General features: G+C 36.1%; 1 protein-coding gene across 7 annotated transcripts; it reads right to left on the reverse strand.

Annotated features, from left to right (window-relative positions):
- Nucleotides 1-338: 338 nt before the first annotated feature.
- cspp1b (centrosome and spindle pole associated protein 1b) lies at nucleotides 339-16818 on the reverse strand. 7 transcript variants are annotated; one of them, XM_079875333.1, is made up of 29 exons: nucleotides 16461-16745; nucleotides 16289-16379; nucleotides 15324-15422; nucleotides 15185-15242; nucleotides 15002-15096; nucleotides 14120-14179; nucleotides 13355-13506; nucleotides 13169-13228; nucleotides 12961-13049; nucleotides 12514-12607; nucleotides 12236-12287; nucleotides 12033-12157; nucleotides 11855-11949; nucleotides 11451-11544; nucleotides 8408-8513; nucleotides 7540-7687; nucleotides 7391-7450; nucleotides 7174-7286; nucleotides 6333-6482; nucleotides 5369-5509; nucleotides 4752-4820; nucleotides 4592-4652; nucleotides 4120-4246; nucleotides 3247-3359; nucleotides 2960-2994; nucleotides 2737-2797; nucleotides 2350-2444; nucleotides 1172-1286; nucleotides 339-1100 (listed from the first exon to the last, which is right to left on the reverse strand). In XM_079875333.1, the coding sequence occupies exons 3-29, from the start codon at nucleotides 15420-15422 to the stop codon at nucleotides 931-933; spliced, it is 2637 nt and encodes an 878-aa protein (XP_079731459.1). In that variant the 5' UTR covers nucleotides 16289-16379; nucleotides 16461-16745; the 3' UTR covers nucleotides 339-930. The 7 variants fall into 7 exon arrangements, with proteins under 7 accessions (XP_079731459.1, XP_079731464.1, XP_079731461.1 ...); XM_079875338.1 differs by having other exon boundaries at nucleotides 12033-12154; nucleotides 13169-13225; nucleotides 16461-16741; XM_079875335.1 differs by having other exon boundaries at nucleotides 13169-13225; nucleotides 16461-16717.
- Between the last annotated feature and the right edge of the window lie 1242 nt (nucleotides 16819-18060).

The following is an 18060-nucleotide window of genomic DNA, read 5'->3' on the forward strand; positions in this document are numbered from 1 at the left end:
CTTTTTTTATTATTATTATAGTTATCGTTCTTGGTATGAACAGGCCTTAAGCCTCCAAACAATCAGTGCTGCGTTCCAGTCCACTTTTAGACATGCACTTGCGAACTTCCCTAAGCACTTCCCCTCGGGGGAATCCTCGCCGCCATTTTGAAGTGCGTTCCACTTTGTGAAGTGGACGAGGGAAGTTTAAATGGACAGACCCTCGTTCCCTCGATTTTGACCGAGGGAGCAAGTCTACTTCATATGTACACTTCAGGCACCTATATGTCCCACAATGCAGTACGATTGTGACGTCACCACATATCTCGTCTAATCACCACCACAACAAACAACTCTATGATATATTAATTCAATTTTTTTTTTATTGAAAACAACCCAAACACCATATATACATTTGGATGCTGCATTAAACAAATTCTTAAAGGGAAGCCAAATGTAAATAATAAATCAACTCCATAGCTGATTCCAAGTGATCAAGTGCTTAGGACGTTCCAGTTCAGCCCATTGCAGTTTCCGCCAGTAGTGGGCACTCGCAATGACGTACATCCGAGTGAACGAGACGGAGGGAAGTTAGCAAGTGAAGGGCATGACAATTTTGGACTGGAACGCAGCACCGGAATACAGTGCTTTCAATAAGTGCTATTTATTCTGGTGTAATCCTGATGTAAAAAAAAAACTTAGGATTTGGTTCATTACAAATATACTTTTAAAAGCTGCCATTTATTAAGCATACATTCCTTCTGTTTTGTTAAAAAAAAACTCTTCACTTGATACGAATCCACCAATCAGCTACAGAAGGGATTTTGTTATGCAGTCAAACAGCTGATCTCAGAGATTCTGTTGATCAGTCTTTTATTTGCTCAAGAGATCTAATTACATAAAATGTCCTATATATGCAGTCGTGTATGTTATAGTCCGTCCTACATCCGTCTAGAGTTCAGAGCCAGACATCAGTCTCCTAAGAGTGTCTGACGACTCCGCTCGAATCCAGGGCTCTGTAGTAGCTGTATCAATGGAACCGGGCCAGCCAGGAGACGTCAGGGTAAAACGTTCATCGTGACGACCAGCTTCATCTTCATCATCATCATCAGAGCAGCCACCTAAACACATCATTGAAATAAGTTCTGGATCTTAAAAGAATCACAGAACATTCACTGAGACAAACACACACCTGCTGTGGTGTTGTGATGACCGAAGGCTTGTAGTCTCTTCATCCTGAGAGTGTTTGTGTCTCTGATTTTCCTCAAACTGAGGGACTGCTGCTGCACCGGCTGCTTTCCTGCAGCCTAAACACATATACACTTTATTTTAGAGTTATATGGATGTCATCATATGTAAATCATATGCAAAACAAAAGATTAGGAATTATGTAGTGACAAAATCAAAACCCAAGTATGTTAGTTCCTCGACATTCTCGAGTAGGTATTTATTTTGAGTAATCACTTCAAATGTTTAATACTGTAGTATGAATGTATTCTGGGCATACTACATTCGCCATGTTGTCATTATCCTGTGCCCTACAGTACCAGTGTCATTCACAAATCCTCTCCTGTGGCCTTATGGGATAGTAAAGTGTCCATATGCACACTTCAGAATCTCGGCAGAAGTTGTAGGTCATCCAGATATTTTTTATTTATTCTTTTATGAGTACTGTGAATTTGAACATACTTGTTCTTTTGTCACATACTGTTTTCCGCTTACTAACCAGCCCCTCATCTGACTTTATCAGGTGCGTCCTGGAATGCTATCAGTATTCAAACAGTACTCAAACAAATGTATTTATAAACAAACACTACTTTTAAAAGCAAAACTAGGCAAATATAAATTGTGAACAATATTTTTGTATATAATTTCCACGAGATTAAAACTGCCCTGAACCAGAGACAGTCTCAAAAACATGGTTTGAAATCGCTGGTGTTTCTGACGTCACAAACTACCTGTGTGATCATCAATGAGTGGATCTCTGAGCTGGTGTGAGTGATTGGAGGCGGGGCTAATTTGCATATTCATAGAATGACATACTAAATGAGGCAAGGGTGTGGTTATTTTAAGGCATGAAGAATTTCGTTGTTTAAATATATCATTTTGGTTATCAAAGATGAGTTTTAAGGGATACAATTATTGACTACAGTGGGACTTTAACATTTGCATATCATGAATTGTGTGAAATGTAGTTGAGTTCTTTTTAGCATCAGACAATTGTCCATAATATCTGTAATAATTAATCAACTGACACATGAAGAAAAAACAACTGACAATAAAATGCATGCAATTTTGTCAGTATAAATTGTACTTTAGTCTATAAGAATTTGAAGTCACTGTACATACATATGTTTAGATGTAAATTACCTGAAGGTTTGCTAGTCTGCGTCGTTCTCGTGCAGATGGCTTAGGAGATTTCCTCTCAACATCTGGAGGAAGCGGGAAAGCAACTCCATTCTGATCTAATGTTATATAATAAATCAACAGCATGAATTAAAAAAATAAAAAAGAATATGCATGAGAAAGTGAAATTTAACTATCAAAAACATCTTGTAAAATGTTTGAAAAGTAATTTATTTTAAAGAAAAATATTAACACCCATTTGGTTTGATATTTTGTTATATAATGCAAAAACATGCATACATTTTTAAGTGTGCCCTAAGTATATAAATACATTTTGGGGCCACTGTACATAATAAAAAAAAAAAAAAATGTATACTTATCAAACAATTAAAGAAACGTGTGTGATCCCACCGATAAATTCACTCTCTGACAGAAGCACAGATCCTCGTCCCCCCTCAAGTTCTCTGTTCCTCTGTGTGACAGGAAAAACAGAACTGCCATGTTACACATCATTCAGTCTTAATGATCACATGTGCTGCTTGAGCTGCTTGAGCTGCTTGAGCAGAACACAACGGAAATAGCAAGCACAGGAAATAACAACCACGTCTTACATTCATAAAACAGGAAGACTTACAGACTGCCTTGTTCTAGGAAGCGGCATAAAGGCATCTGAGAAATATGAAAAAAAGTGTTAGTTTCTGCATGAAAGATGAATTTACATAAAACCAAACATTAAAGTGAGCTCTCATTTCAGTCACAATATTTAATTGTAGCCAACTACATATTACTTTAGTATGATTTGAACTGTTTCATAGTGAAAGAAATACCAAAAGACACATACAAACACTCAAATTAATATTCATTTTAGTCATTTTAATCCTCATAGCTCAGATTTATATTAGTATAACAGCCAATTCTTACCCCTGTACATGATGTCATAGGATTTCTTTGAGCTGATTGGCTCAGTGCCACGGGAGGAGGGGCCTCGAACAGGCATATGCATACGTGCCATGTCAAACACATCCACCCTGGGCCTACAAACACACACACAATGCTATATAATGAAAGTAATACAAATATTATAGACATAATTTATGAAAGAGTTGTGTTATTTATGTGTTATTTATAAGTGTTGCAGAGTGACAATGTATTAAAGAGTTTTACTAGGCTGGAACGTCGTATTGTATTAATGTAGCCATACTAACCAATCAGCATCCAGGACCAGAACTATTGTTTAAAGTCATATACATTTTGTGAATAATGATACTGCTGGATACTTAAAGCAATTCTGATTTACAACCTTACCTTGGCTAAGACCAGAATACATGAACTACAAGTCTGAAAAACATGTAGCCTATTTCTGTCAGCTAAGCTGCCATTTGAGTTATATTTTATTTGCGTATCTCTTTTAGATCAGTTCTGTACGCATGCAAACCTAGAAATCATTGGGCGTATTTTATGCATCATACTTCCTAAGTATCTTTCCTTCCCGACAGGAAAATTATAAACCATTAGTTTAAAAGATCACAGACAATTACTGATACTCATTAACTATAAAAAAAACACAGCTCATTTAGTAGAACCAGTCAAAACCAGCACAAACCAGCCAAGACTGGAAAAGGCTGATGCTTAAGCCTCTAAAACAGTACAACTGTAGTAATTTGTGAATGAGCTGTATTCATTCACAGTAGGTTGACGAACAGGTCAAGTGTGGCAAATGATTAACACATTCCTTCAGTGTCAGACTTAAATATGAAACAAACATTATAAAACACTAATAACAACACACTGTACCTGTCAGTGAAGGGGGAGGGGAGAGGCTCCCACTCTGTCTGCAAGAGCTGCTCCTCCAGACGCTGTTGTTCACTGCGTAGACGTCTTCTTAACACACTCAGCTCATTAACAACCTCACTTCTGTCTTCTGAAGAGAAGACAAACAAATACAGTAAACCCTCAAAAATGGACTTGTAAGGATGGTATTAGCTAATTTATAAGCAGACCAAACAAATAAATTAAAAGGTTCATAACCAGAACAAAAATGAAACGTACGTAACTTAGTCTATAAACTAAATTCAATACTAAAAATCACCTACACTGTAGGGACTTCACATAATTAATAATGGCTTGACGATGGACTAGATAATTCAAATCTAAAATTTACATATGATTTCTGTAAGGGTCAGGTTTAGGGTTATGGTATAGCAAATATTATTAGCTTAAAATAAAAACAATAAAAGTCAATAGAACATTCTCATCATGATATTACTCTCTGTTCTCTGATGGTTTCTGTGTTCTGGAGATGTAGGAGCCTGAAACAGAGAGAAATCCTGAAGAATATACAGAAACAAGTGAGTGAGAGGTAAACATGAGTCATGCAATGTTTGTTTGTTCAAATAAATGTCTGAGTTTAATGAAGTGTTTGTTACTGTAGCGTTTGAAGGGTTGCGGTGTTTATTCTGTAAGGTGGGGATAGGAGGGGATGGTGCACGTTGAACCTATAAAAACATCAGATTTAGTGATGACAAAACAGTCGCACACAATCACTACTTCTATGGACAGCAATTTTTTGTTCTGTCATGACAACTCTCCGAGTGTTTAGCATGGTAATGGATATGATCTGCTGCACAGCTGCTGCAGAGTAAGTAAGGGACTTGCTACTGCCAATACATACACAACACGCTGCTGTGAGCAAGTAAGACAAGCTGCTGGTGTACAATATAGCATACCTAAATTACCCGTAGTAGATCTATACAGGTGGAGCTGGGGAAGGAGGAGAAATTCTGAAAGTGTGCAGCAACTGCTTTTTGAAGTATTTGAAGGTTGAGCAACGAGCTCATTGGCTACTGACACAGCAGGAGCCAATCAGCTGTGCCCTATAGAGAATGATGTGATTGCAGCAGATTGAGTCAAGGACCTATCAGCCTGTGCCATCTAGAGTTTCACGACAGAAATTTGTATCTATGCTAAAACACACATATATACAGCTTATGTGAATTATAGCTCAATGCAGTAAATTCACATCCACACTCAGAGAACCACACACCTGTTGCAGCCGTATTTGTCTCTTTTGTTGTTCCTGTTTTCGGAAAGCTGCTCTCTCTTTTTCTTCCTCTTTCTTCTTTTTCTCTGCATCCCTCCGTCTCTCCTCCGCCAGACGAACAAGTTCTTCATTCTTCAGTTTTTGCTACAAAAAATGTCATAAGTTTGCTTAAAGTCAGCGGTGATGGTCACTGAGACGGTGTAAGATCATTAGGAGTGCTTATGCACTGGAAAATGAGAGACAACAACATTTGATGCCATTTCTTTAAGCACTTACATGATGGCAAAATGTGATTTAAAGTGAACACATTTCTGTTAAATCATTAATATTTAATTAATTGTTTAGATTAGACCACGACTAGGAGATTTTTAATAATTGCTTTAGGCCACTGATATTGAAAAATTCTGTTGATAATCATTTTCTTGTTATGAAATCTATATTGAAAAACCAACAGAGGAATCCACACATCAAAACAATTCAGTGTTCAAGGTCCATTGAAAAGTAGTATTTTACGCACCCGTAACATACTTTTCATGTATAAATTGGCACAAAACTTTTTGATATTTTTTGTAATGAAATATATATTAAAATTCTATAATAAACTACATTAAAACATCTAAATTCTAAATTTATTCAAATTAAACACTAAAAACTAAAATCATTCATGTTTAATTTACATCAAATTTAAGCATCACAACATTATAATACACAGAATGAAGATGGACATTCAGTTTGAGAATTGCATTTAGTCGTACATTTAACTGTGTTATTAAATTATTAGTGTTATTTTAAACATCAACTTTAAGTGAGCATTACAAATGGTAATCTAAGTATAAAAAAACATGAAAAAATGAGCATGCACAATTTAATATCCAATACTGACTAATACTGAAATTGACTCTTAGCTGATATGGGAATGATGCATCCCTAAAAATATGACAGGCAGGAGCGCATGCGTCTGTCTGACCTCCATCTCCCTGCATTTCCTGCTCTCCTGCTCCTCTTCATACTCTCTCCTGATTTTCTCTCTCTGTTCTGTCAGTCGTCTTTCCTCCCTCTCCTCCTCAGCCCTCATCCGCTCTCTCTCCTCCGCTTGCTTCCTTCGCTTCTCTTCCATCTAATGCCACAGACATATAAAGGAAAAAAAAACATACAAAGATCATTATATTTATGGTGTTTAATTACAGGTACAGTTGGGGTCCAAACGTTTTAAAATTGAATCACACTGAAAATCTGTGATTCAATATCTAATTTAATCCTGAATATTACACTTTAGAATTGAATGAATATGAGTGTGAAGAGTCTGTATGTATATACACTACCATTCAAAATTTTGGGTTGGTAAGATTTATTTTGTTTTTGAAACAAGTCTCTTATGTTCACCAAGGCTGCATTTACTTTATCAAAACTGAAAAAACTGTAATAGTGTGAAATATCATTACAATTAAATAAATCATGTATTTTAAAATGTAACTTATTCCTGTGATGCAAAGCTGAATTGTCAGCTTCTTTACTCCAGTCCTCAGAGTCACATGATCCTTCAGAAATCATTCTAATACGCTGATTTGGTGCTCAATTCTTAATATGATCAAAATTGAAAACATTTGTGCTGCTTAATATTTTTGTGGAATTTGTTTTCAAGATTCTTTGATGAATAGTAACTTCAAAAGAAAAGCATTTATGTGAAAAAGAATGTTTGGTAAAATGGCAAATTAATTCCATGTGTCCTGGCTGGATGAAAGTATTAATTTCTTCTTTAAAAAAATCCTAACGACCCCAAACTTTTGAACAGCAGTGCATGTGTGTACCTGCTGTTTCAGGTATGCTTTGTACTGGTCTTGCTCCTGTAGTTGCTGGGGTGACGGCATCTGATTGAACACATTTCCTCTTGCAAACTGTGGAGTGTGTGTCTCAACAAAACCTTCAGATACAAACACATACAACTTAGTTGAGAATGTAAACATTCGCTAAAAACACGTCATACATGTTTGTATTTGAGCTAAAACATGTGTGCTAGCATGTTACCTGGCCTCTCCGGTATTTGTGCTGCTGCTGCATTCAAAAGGTGCATCTGCTTCAGATCAGCTACACACACAAACACATCATTTCTATAGCCAAAAGTTCCATTACTAACAGATTAGCTGGAGATCTAAGTCATAGTAAATAAGTCATACTGATTAGATTTCCAGTGCTGTCTCTGAGTGGTGCACCACCTCCGCCCCTTCCCCAGGGTTCATATGCTCTCATATCAGCATCAAGTTCCGCATCCAGTCTTCTCTTCTCCTCTCTGTCCACCCTCCTCTGTGCGGCCCGCTCCTCTATCTACCCACGGGACACACACACACAAATAAACAAACTAATAAGCTGGAAGTCTTCATTAAGAAGCATTCTATTGTACTTTTCCAAGTTAGACTAAATAGATTAATGCAAAACCATATTTAAAGGGATAGTTCACTCAAAAATGAAAATTGTGTCATCATTTACTCACACTCAAGTTGTTCCAAACCTGTTTGAATTTCTTTCTTCTGCTGAACATAAAAGATATTTTGAAGAAAACGGGTAACCAAACAGATGATGGACCCCATAGTATGGAAAAAAAAATACTATGGAAGACAATGGGGCCCATCGAGTGTTTGGTTACTGACATTCTTCAAAATATCTTCTTTTGGGTTCCACTTTATTTTAAGGTGTAATTTTTACAGTGATTTGAGTAATATTAAGCAGCTACATGTACTTACTATAGGGTTAGGGTAGGATTAGGATTTGGTTGAGGGTTAGTTGCATGTAATTATGCATGATTTACTGTTAATACTATGGTAAGTACATGTAACATATGTACTGTAACAAGGACATTGTAAAATAAAGTGTTACTTCTTTTGTGTTCAGCAGAAGAAAGAAATTCATACAGGTTTGGAACAACTTGAAGGTGAGTAAATGATGACAGAATTTTCATTTTTTGGGTGAAATATCCCTTTAACAAAGACAAACCCACTGTTGACTATGTCAAAGACATACTGTTTAATATGCAATAAGGACACACACCTGCTGTCTGAGCTCCTCTTTATAGCTGAGTCTGTTCTTCTGCGCTTGATGTGCAGGAAACACTGAAAGACCTGAACCCACACCTTCATTCTCGCCCAGAAACATCCTGAAACACACAAATAAAGTGCAAATACTCCTCAAATTAAAATGTGTATTAGATGTCTGCATACAGGCATATGGTTTAAAAGTGTATCTTTGATGGTGAGAAAAAAAAGGCTGAAGAAAGTACCATAGAAAGAACAAGTTTTTGGTAATTAGGCTGAGAGTCTGGTCTGAATTGGTGGTAAATGATTTTCAATTAAGGTTACAAGTTGTTGAGATAATGGTGGCACTAATGACCTCTCCTTTCATAGTGATAGTTCACCCACAAATAGAAATGATGTCATAATTTACTCATTCTGATGTCATTCCAAACAACTTTCTTTCTGCTGTGAATCACAAAAGAAGATATTTTTAAGAATGTTGGTAACCCACAGTTTTTGTGCCCATTGACTTTCATTGTCAGGACAAGAGAACTTTTTTTTTTTTTACTTTCACAGAAGAAAACATTTTTGGGGTGAACTACCCCTTTAAGTCGGTATGTTTTGATGTACACAACTAACTAACTCGTTCCTAATTTGTTTGTATCAGCTGGTTCTAACACAAGATCTTCATAAAGAAAGTAGAGGAGTTGTTGCCATTGGTTTGCTGTCCTTGTTGTCAGCTGGAAATGTAATTGTCAATTCTTTTAATACGTCACAAAGTGACTCTGGAGAAACTGGATATTGTTTGTGTCTAATGCTGCGTTCCAGACAACTCGGAATTGAGATTTTTCCCACCACCTACTTGTAAATAACATCTGGAATGCCGCACAAAGTCGGACATCCGACCTGTGAACTTGGGTCAGATTAATCAACCCCGACCTCAGCGAGACAAGTCAGTTGAAAATAAACTTTATCATTAGACATTATGCTTATACAATACTTTAATCATTGCTTTTTCGTCAGCTGTCAAAGCGAATGGCAGCATTTTCTTTTTTTGCCATTTAATTGACACAAAAACATAAAATGCTCTCCTTGTGTCATGGCGACATCATGTGGTCAACATGTGAGCATGACATTTGACTAACTGGAACTCACTGATGTCAGAAGTAGGACATTTCAACTTGGACCTCGACGTGAACGTGGCATTAAAGTACATGACAGATAGAAGAAATTATTTAAAAATATATATTTGTCAGAAACAGGACAATCAGAAACTAACTAGCTCGCGCGGTTTTTACTGGCTCTAATAGTCGACCAATTAGTTTGTTACCTGTTATAAGTAAACTTTTAGAAAAAATAGTATTTAACCAGATACAAGGTTATTTCACTATGAATGAATTGTTAAGCAAATACCAGCATGCTTATAGAGAAGGACATTCAACTTGTACAGCTCTTACACAAATGACAGATGATTGGTTACATTATATTGATCACCAAAATATTGTCGGAGCAGTATTATTAGATTTTAGTGCTGCTTTTGACATAATCGACCATAGTTTGTTATTAGGGAAACTCAAATGTTATGGTTTTACACCATCTGCATTAGCATGGGTAGAGAGCTACTTGACAGATAGAACACAGAAGGTGTATTTCAATGGAAGCTTCTCTGAGGTGAGGTCTGTAGCATGTGGGATTCCACAAGGGTCTTCATTAGGACCATTGCTTTTTTCTATCTTTACGAATGATCTCCCACTGGTCTGTAAAAGAGCTTCTGTGTCTATGTATGCGGATGATGTAACGCTTTATATGCCTGCACCAGCTTTAGAAAATATTACTGCAGCTCTCAACAATGAGTTGCAGATGGTATTTAATTGGGTTATTGATAATAAACTTGTTTTAAATTTAGCTAAGACTAAAAGTATCTTATTTGGAACTAAATGTTCATTAAAAACAAGGCCCATGTTGGATTTAGCACTAAATAATGTTGCTGTTGAGCAGGTACATGAAATAAAGCTTCTTGGGGTAACCTTAGACTGTACCTTGTCGTGGTCAAGACATATAGAAGAAGTGGTGAAAAAGATCGGGAGAAATATATCTGTAGTTAAAAGGTGTTATTCGTTTTTAAATCCATATTTAACTAAACATGTTTTGCAGACCCTAGTGTTATCACACTTAGATTATTGCTCTGTGGTTTGGTCAGGAACTACAAAGAAGAATTTAGGGAAACTACAGAGGGTTCAGAATAGAGCTGCCCGTTTAGCCCTTTGTTGTACAATAAGGGCTAATGTTAACAAAATGCACGGCAAACTTTTCTGGTTAACGGTTGATGGGAGGTTAAAAGCATCACTTCTTGGCTTTATAAATAAAATTAATGTATGGAAAACTCCTGATTGTCTGTATAGGCAACTTACTCTGAGTTCTAATGTACATACATATCCCACGAGGCATGCCGTCATTGGTAAATATATTATTCCAAAATCCAGAACAAACTCAAAACAACGTACAGTGTTGTATAGAGCTATGGTTGAATGGAACTCTCTTCCAGGTCATATTGTTAAAACTCAAAATAATATTGGTTTTAAAAAACAAATAAAGGAATTTTTTATGTTAGCTTATATTAGTAGATAGAGTATATTGTATGAGTTTGTGTGTATGTATATGTATATGTGTATGTGTAAGTGTATATGTATATACAGTATGTGTGTGTATGTATGTATATATGTATTTCATGAGAATTTGTTGTTTCAGTGGATGATTGTGCATTGGTTGTGTATGTTGGTAATATGTTCAATTGTGTATTGATTATGTAGTGCGTTTTTTTTTTTGTTTTTTTTATTTGTGTTATGTGTTGTATGTGGACCCCAGGAAGAGTAGCAGATGCATTTTGTTGCATCAGCTAATGGGGATCCTAATAAAATAAAATAAAAAAATAAAAAAGAAAGCTGGAAAGTTAGCAGATCCAACACTCAGACTGATGCTGGACAACTGGTGTTAATGCCTGCTTCTAAACACAAATTACAATCAGAAATGTGTCTGGAAAATTGCATTTGTGTGAGTGTGTGTGTCGGCTGCACTCTTACTGTCTGTGAGTGCTTCTGCTGTGCTCGTTGTGAGGACTGAGTGGGTGTGGCTCTCCTGATGATGTTGGAAAAGAAACTCCCACTATTGGGCCATCTGTGGAAACACACATACTCATGATGTAGCAGTGGGAATCATATGCTGAACGCGTTTAAAAACTGGTTTTCATGCTGAATGTATTCAACTGGTTTTGCTGCAGGATCCAGAATACACAACACAGTGCCAACATTGTTTACAGCACCAAGGTAAACTAAAATGTCCTTAAAAATCATGTACACTGAAATGCATTAATGTTGATGGTTTCATGCTCTCATCAGCCAATAATTTATTGCACAAAACCATGTTCATCTTCATTGCAAGTAAACTTATATTTAATGTAGTCTGTTGGGTCATAAGTGTGTCTTACAGGCTCTGCTGGGGCTCAGCAAACTCTCAGAATCATTATTTGGAGTCTTATAGGCATCTGCAAGGAATGGGAGGTGAGTGGGGATAAACGGCATCCTGTAGAAAGAAAAAATGTTTGTGAGTTTAAAGTACAGCATGTGTGAATATGTGTGTTTGTACTTGTGTATATCAATGCATACCTGCATGGAGACAGAGGGTCTGTCCTGTATTGCAGAAGACCCTCAGGAGGCTCGGCAGTGTCCAGACGGAAGATGTCATCCCTAGGTTGCTTTCTGTATGCGGGCGCCTCACTCACATAGAGCTGCTTTAAAGGAACAGACCAGAAAATCAACACAAGAACATCACCAAATATGTGCACATTCACAAACACACACCTTGTTACCTTTTTCTCAGCATCTGTTACTCTCGCAACTCTCAGGTCCAGTTCCTTTTCCCTAAAAACAGTTGAATTACAGGTTGTTCATGAAAGCTGCATAAACATTCAGCCTACCATTTCTTTTATGATCCATGAAGAAAGAAGTCAGGTTTGTAACGTCATGAGGGTGAGTAAACGATGTCAGAACTGTAATTTTTGGGCGAATTATCCATCAAACATTATTTCTTTCGAGGTAATGACGTCAACCAAATACACCAGTAAGACAATTTTGCATGAACACACACCTCCTGCGACTCTGTTTCTCTGCAATTTGTTCTTGTAGTTCACGTCTATAATGCTCCTTTCTCCTCTTCAGTGCGGACTCCAGATCTGTTGCACCTGTCAATCAAATTCAGCCATGTCAATCAGTTAATGTCAGATAAAGGGATAGTTCACTCAGAAATAAAAATTCGGTCATCATTTACTCACATTCATGTCGTTCCAAACCTGTATGACTTTCTATCTTCTGCGGAACACAAAAGAAGATATTTGAAGAACATTAGAAACCAAACAGTTTTGGGAACGACATGAGGATGAGTAAGTAAGTGATGATTCGTTTTTTGGGCGAACTATCCCTTTAAAATCAAGTCAGAATCATTCTCCACTGAATGAAGTATCACTTCTCCAATTATTGAGCCAATCAAAAGAGTAACAAGGACCTCGAACCAATCAGAATCGAAATACTGAATTACCTATTAGGATTCCAGTGGTGAAAACTGTGTCCTGACTGGCCCCAGATACAGATCTTTCATTGGCTTGGGTCGCAACGGATGCCGACATTCTACAGTGAAAGAGCAGAGATAAATGTGGGTCCAAACCATTCTGCCATTCAAAGTACTAATAAATAAAAGTGGCCAGCTTGCCAATACTGTAAAAGAAGAAATTTAAGTCATATTTTACCTGTTTCTGTGCTGTAGTTTGCTCGTGTGATGCCCTGTCTCTGTGTACAATTCTTCTCTTCTTATGAGAAAGACAGAGATAAAGATAATACCATTACTATATACAATCAAAACAAAATACAAAAAAATCAGTCCATAGAGAACACGAAATGAGTCACCAATTCTAAACATCTCTCCCTCTCCTCACCTGTTTGCTGTCCTGGTGTCTCTCTCTTTCTGATGTCGTCTCCCTTGTAAAAGTATGAGTTCTTCATCACTGCAGTCTTCCTCAGAGCTACACACACCCCATCCCAGACCACACACCTCTGTAAGGGTCGCCACATTCCGCACACGGACCGTCTGAAAAAGCGTGCAAGCTTTTTGTGAGTGAGAGACTTGCCCATACAAAACAGAACTCTGGGAGAATCATGGTACAGATATCAGAAAGATGGGACAGTGGGGAGTTGGGTACACAGTATTACCATTTTAAATTTACAGTATTTACCGTTTATGTACAAAAACATGGTAATCCCATAGTACTTTTTAGTAGATGTGAGAAATATTGCGTTAAATAAAATCAAAATACATTTAGCTTTACTGTGAATTAGCTTTACTGTGAGTCAGCTGTCCTGCATGACAGCACTGATCTCAGCGATAGGCGAGAGCAACAGATTTAGAAGGGAACTCTCAACCCCACAGAACAGTAACTGTGCAGTACATTGTGAAAAAGAAGTACACTTTAGCATACTTGTTAAAAATTTACTTATTGTGGAAATAATATCCCTAAAAAGACTATTAAGTGTGAAACTGAATGTAATATTTTCTAAAACTTAATTGCATGTGTTATAGTTTAAATGTATATTAAATGTAATTAGTTGAACTTAAAAGAGCTTTTTTGGATCATAACCCTAAACTGATAAGGCATATACAAGGAGGGAAACACAAACAATCAGGTTCTGATCAAGTACTGTACCCTGGGTATTCTTCTTCTCTCTGGAGCTGTGTGAACGTCACCAGCATCCCAGTGATCTTTCTGCAAGAGACACAAAGACAGTGAGAAATGAAGATTGGGTCTCATTCACTAAGTGTGCGTACACACAAATGTGTGTGTATAATCTACGTACAAGCGTTTTTACAAACAAATCATGATTCACCACTATCATTTGTACTAAATATTCTACATTTATAAAAAATTTAGGAACAACTGAAACCACACATACGTGAAAATCACATACTCTAGGTGGCTTCATAATCGTGTTAAGATGAAATTTTATACATAGATAAGATATTTCATCTTAAATATATTCCATCATATACAGTGAAGTCAAAAAAAATGTGTTACAGCTTGAGCTGTGAGGTTTCTCTGTATAACAATGCAGATGCGTGTATATGCAGCTAACTAATGAGACATCTATAATCTGGGTCTGAATAAAAGGTGTTCAATGTGTATGAACTGATTTTGAGGCACGCTTGGCACTGCTTGAGGATCTTTCTGCGTGTGCTCTCAGACAGGAGCGCATATTTAGAGAGCGTGCTGAGAGTGACGAAAGGCTAGTGCAGAAAGCCCTTATATGGAAATGGTTTGGGCATGTTTTATACAACTGACTAACCTCAAACATGCAGCTGCTCATTTAGAATACTCCAAATCTATTAATATTAAAACGAGGTTCAGAATAAATTCATGTGCTTAAATACGTTTCAAGAGAAGTTCTCCTGTGTGAACAAATACGAAATTATCCATGCAATTATTTTGAATAAGACTCACTGTCTTTGAATATTGACATTTTAAGATCTTAATGGTCTTGAAGACATTTGGGACAGGGCGCAAGTGTGCATGTATGTAAGTGTGTCACACCTCTGCCATGTATTTCCTGTAATCTTTCCTGAGCTCTTCTTGCAGTTTGTGTTTCTTTCTCTCATATTCATCTCCGAGCGGCAGACTCAATCCATCTACACGTTGAAATTACACAAACACACCTTCAAAACCAGGTATGTATATAACAGAAATTAAATTACAACCTTATTGACTGAGCTGTACCTTGCTGACTTGTGCATGGAGAGATGTTCTCTTTCTGGAGAACATGGCCTGTCCGCCTCTGATACATCAAACAAATGAAACAACATTACAATGATGACCAATCAAACATGCTTTCATTATCCCCATCACCAACTCTCACCCTCATCTCCATGTAAGGGGGCTCCCGTTCCAGACAGGCCTTCTCTTCTGCTATCTTCGTCTTCTGATCTTCAAGAAACTTCTCCAATACCTCATCCATCTGGAATACATACAAATATTAAAGCAAAGCATATCAAACATAAACAGCGCCACTTGCAGATGCATATAGCTTATTATTCATAAACAATATGTGCAACAATTTACAATAAGGTCCCACTAGTTTATGATAATGCATTAACAAACATCAACTAACAGTGAGCAATACATCTGTTACAGTATTTATTAATCTTTGTCAATGTTACTTAGTAAATAAAAGTACTGTTCATTGTTAGATAATAAGATAATATTAACATATAACTTTTGATTTTACTTAGTCTGACGTATTAGTAAATGTTGAAAATGAAACTTTAACTAAGATTAATAAATGCTTCAGAAGTATTTTCTATTTTAAGTTCATGTTAACTAATGTGGTTAACTAATGTTAACAAATGGAACATTACAGTAAAGCGTTACTACAATATCTATAAAAAATAACTATAGTAACAGTAAGTAAAGCTTTATTTATAACATTGTTTACAAAATGCTTTACAGAAGGCATATTGTATACACACATGATATGATAGTAGATACAAGAAAATAAAATTATTATTAACTATGAAAAAAGAAATTAAAAACAATAAGCAAGCAAACAATTAAATAGCCTAAAGAAATGCATATAAAATGCAAAGTATAGATCATATAGTTGGTGTTATGACTGCAAATCCATAATAGATTTATACTGGGTAGAATTTCATTGAATCTAATTCAATGACATTGAGACATCTTTAGGTAAGGAATGGGTGTGCAAATACTTATGAACCAGCCTTACAAACTATTTCTATAGGAACCATGTATGCCTCGCATAACCTCTGATGCATGCATACATATTAACTTACACACCGAGAGACAAAGTGCAATCACACACACCTCTCTGAAGAACTCCTGGTGCTGAAACTCTGAAGTTTAATCCTCGGTTGGCACGACTCTGAATCTGAATCTGAATACATCTGTTCTTCCACTCCACAAAAGAACCATTTGATCAGATCACACCGATATCAGACATGTTAATAACGTGACTTAAAGTGTGTTGTTTATTTACCTTGAATCTAAGGTATTAGCTGATGCAAACTCTATAGCGAACTATTAATCTCAACAGAAAATGTACTGTCCTCGTTTCATTGGGGAAAGGGAATAAATATGTCATCTGATATTTGGATCTGTTCATCAAATGTTTTAAATAAACGGTATATTTATCGTATGCGATTGCCCTGATCTCTGGCCACCGGTCACATTGGAAAGACATAAACAACAGAGCGCCGTTTTCCTGTCTTTCACTTCCTCTCTTCCGCTATTCCTGTTTCCTCTCGCTGCTGCTGACTTATATAACTCTCGGATGGGCAGAAGCGGAAAAACGCTGTTCGGTCGTGACATTCTCTGGTCGTGACGTTTTCTAGGCCAACCCGGAAAAGGCCTTGAAATTAGAATAAAGGTTTTGAATTTATGAGAAAAATAATTTTTATTTCCTTCCTTCATACTCTCTCTCTGTGTTCATTGCACACACGTATCGTTTCGTGTGTGTGTGTGTGTGTGTGTGTGTGTGTGTCATTTCCATGGTCATTTCTGTAAAAATAAACAAAATCTCACGTATACTTTATATTAACTATGTGGATTTCTAATAAACTCACTCTTCTTTTTTTTTTCTTCTTTTTTTCTTTTTTTTTTTTTTTTATTATTATTGCTCAAGAACAAAATAACTTTATCAAGGAATTACATATACATACATAAAAACAAGACATTACAAAATAAAATAAAAAAAATACAAGGATGGCATGGCAGAAATATTTCTTCATAATATTGTATAAATCGTAGGGATTTTTTATTATTTATATAACGAAGAGAATGACGAAGTGAGCTTAATTCAGAGTCAAAACAAGGATAAGACAGAATATTAACTCACTCTTCATGGATGGTTCATTTAATGTTTAAAATACATCACATGAGGGTTTTTTTTTTCTTTCTAAAAGTAATTAACATTTCCTCCACTTTATGTATTATGATTTATTATTATGTTATGGCTTTCTGTAGCATAATGAAAATTACATTTTAAACTTTTGAATTGATGATAAACTGACCAACTCATATTGAAGACTAATTTTATAGCTTGCTCTTTATTGTACTGTTTTGTTTAGACTACTTAATATGAACACTTTTTGCATAATTCCTACGAAGTACTGATTGATTGAAAATTACGTACAACATAATTATATTCAAAGGGGACATTCTGTAATTTTTTCCTGAGAGTTATGAACATTCCTCCGCATGGCAAATTATGTATTAGGTTAATAGCGTTCTGTAATGAAAATTACAATTTCAAACTGCCAACTTCTTTAAAGCTATTTATTACTAGAATTTTTACTATTTTCTTTGGTTTCTCATTACTGTTGTTACAAAATAACGGACTGTGAAAATGATTTAGCAGCTAATCGATAAATATTCGATCACATCATAATAAATTATTATTATTTGACATGGCCTATATATCTCAACATTATTTTTAATTCTTCTGCCAGTGAAATTTAAGCATTCTTCTGTTACAGAGAAAGAGAAATAAACAATCTATGATTATTACATTGATCCTGTGTTATTTCTAAAACAACTGCAGTTTATTCTCACGCCCATATAAAGACTGCTGAACTCAG

Source organism: Squalius cephalus (assembly GCF_949319135.1).
Source record: "Squalius cephalus genome assembly, chromosome: 7".
Lineage (NCBI taxonomy): Eukaryota > Metazoa > Chordata > Actinopteri > Cypriniformes > Leuciscidae > Squalius > Squalius cephalus.

Coding starts and splice junctions, on each gene's coding strand:
- cspp1b (XM_079875332.1), bottom strand. CDS start 15,422: ATGGATGAGGTATTGGAGAAGTTTCTTGAAGATCAGAAGACGAAGATA. Junction 13,050..13,168: donor AAACTACAGCACAGAAACAG/GTAAAATATGAC, acceptor CTTTCACTGTAG/AATGTCGGCATCCGTTGCGA. Junction 6,483..7,173: donor AAGCATACCTGAAACAGCAG/GTACACACATGC, acceptor CTGTGGCATTAG/ATGGAAGAGAAGCGAAGGAA.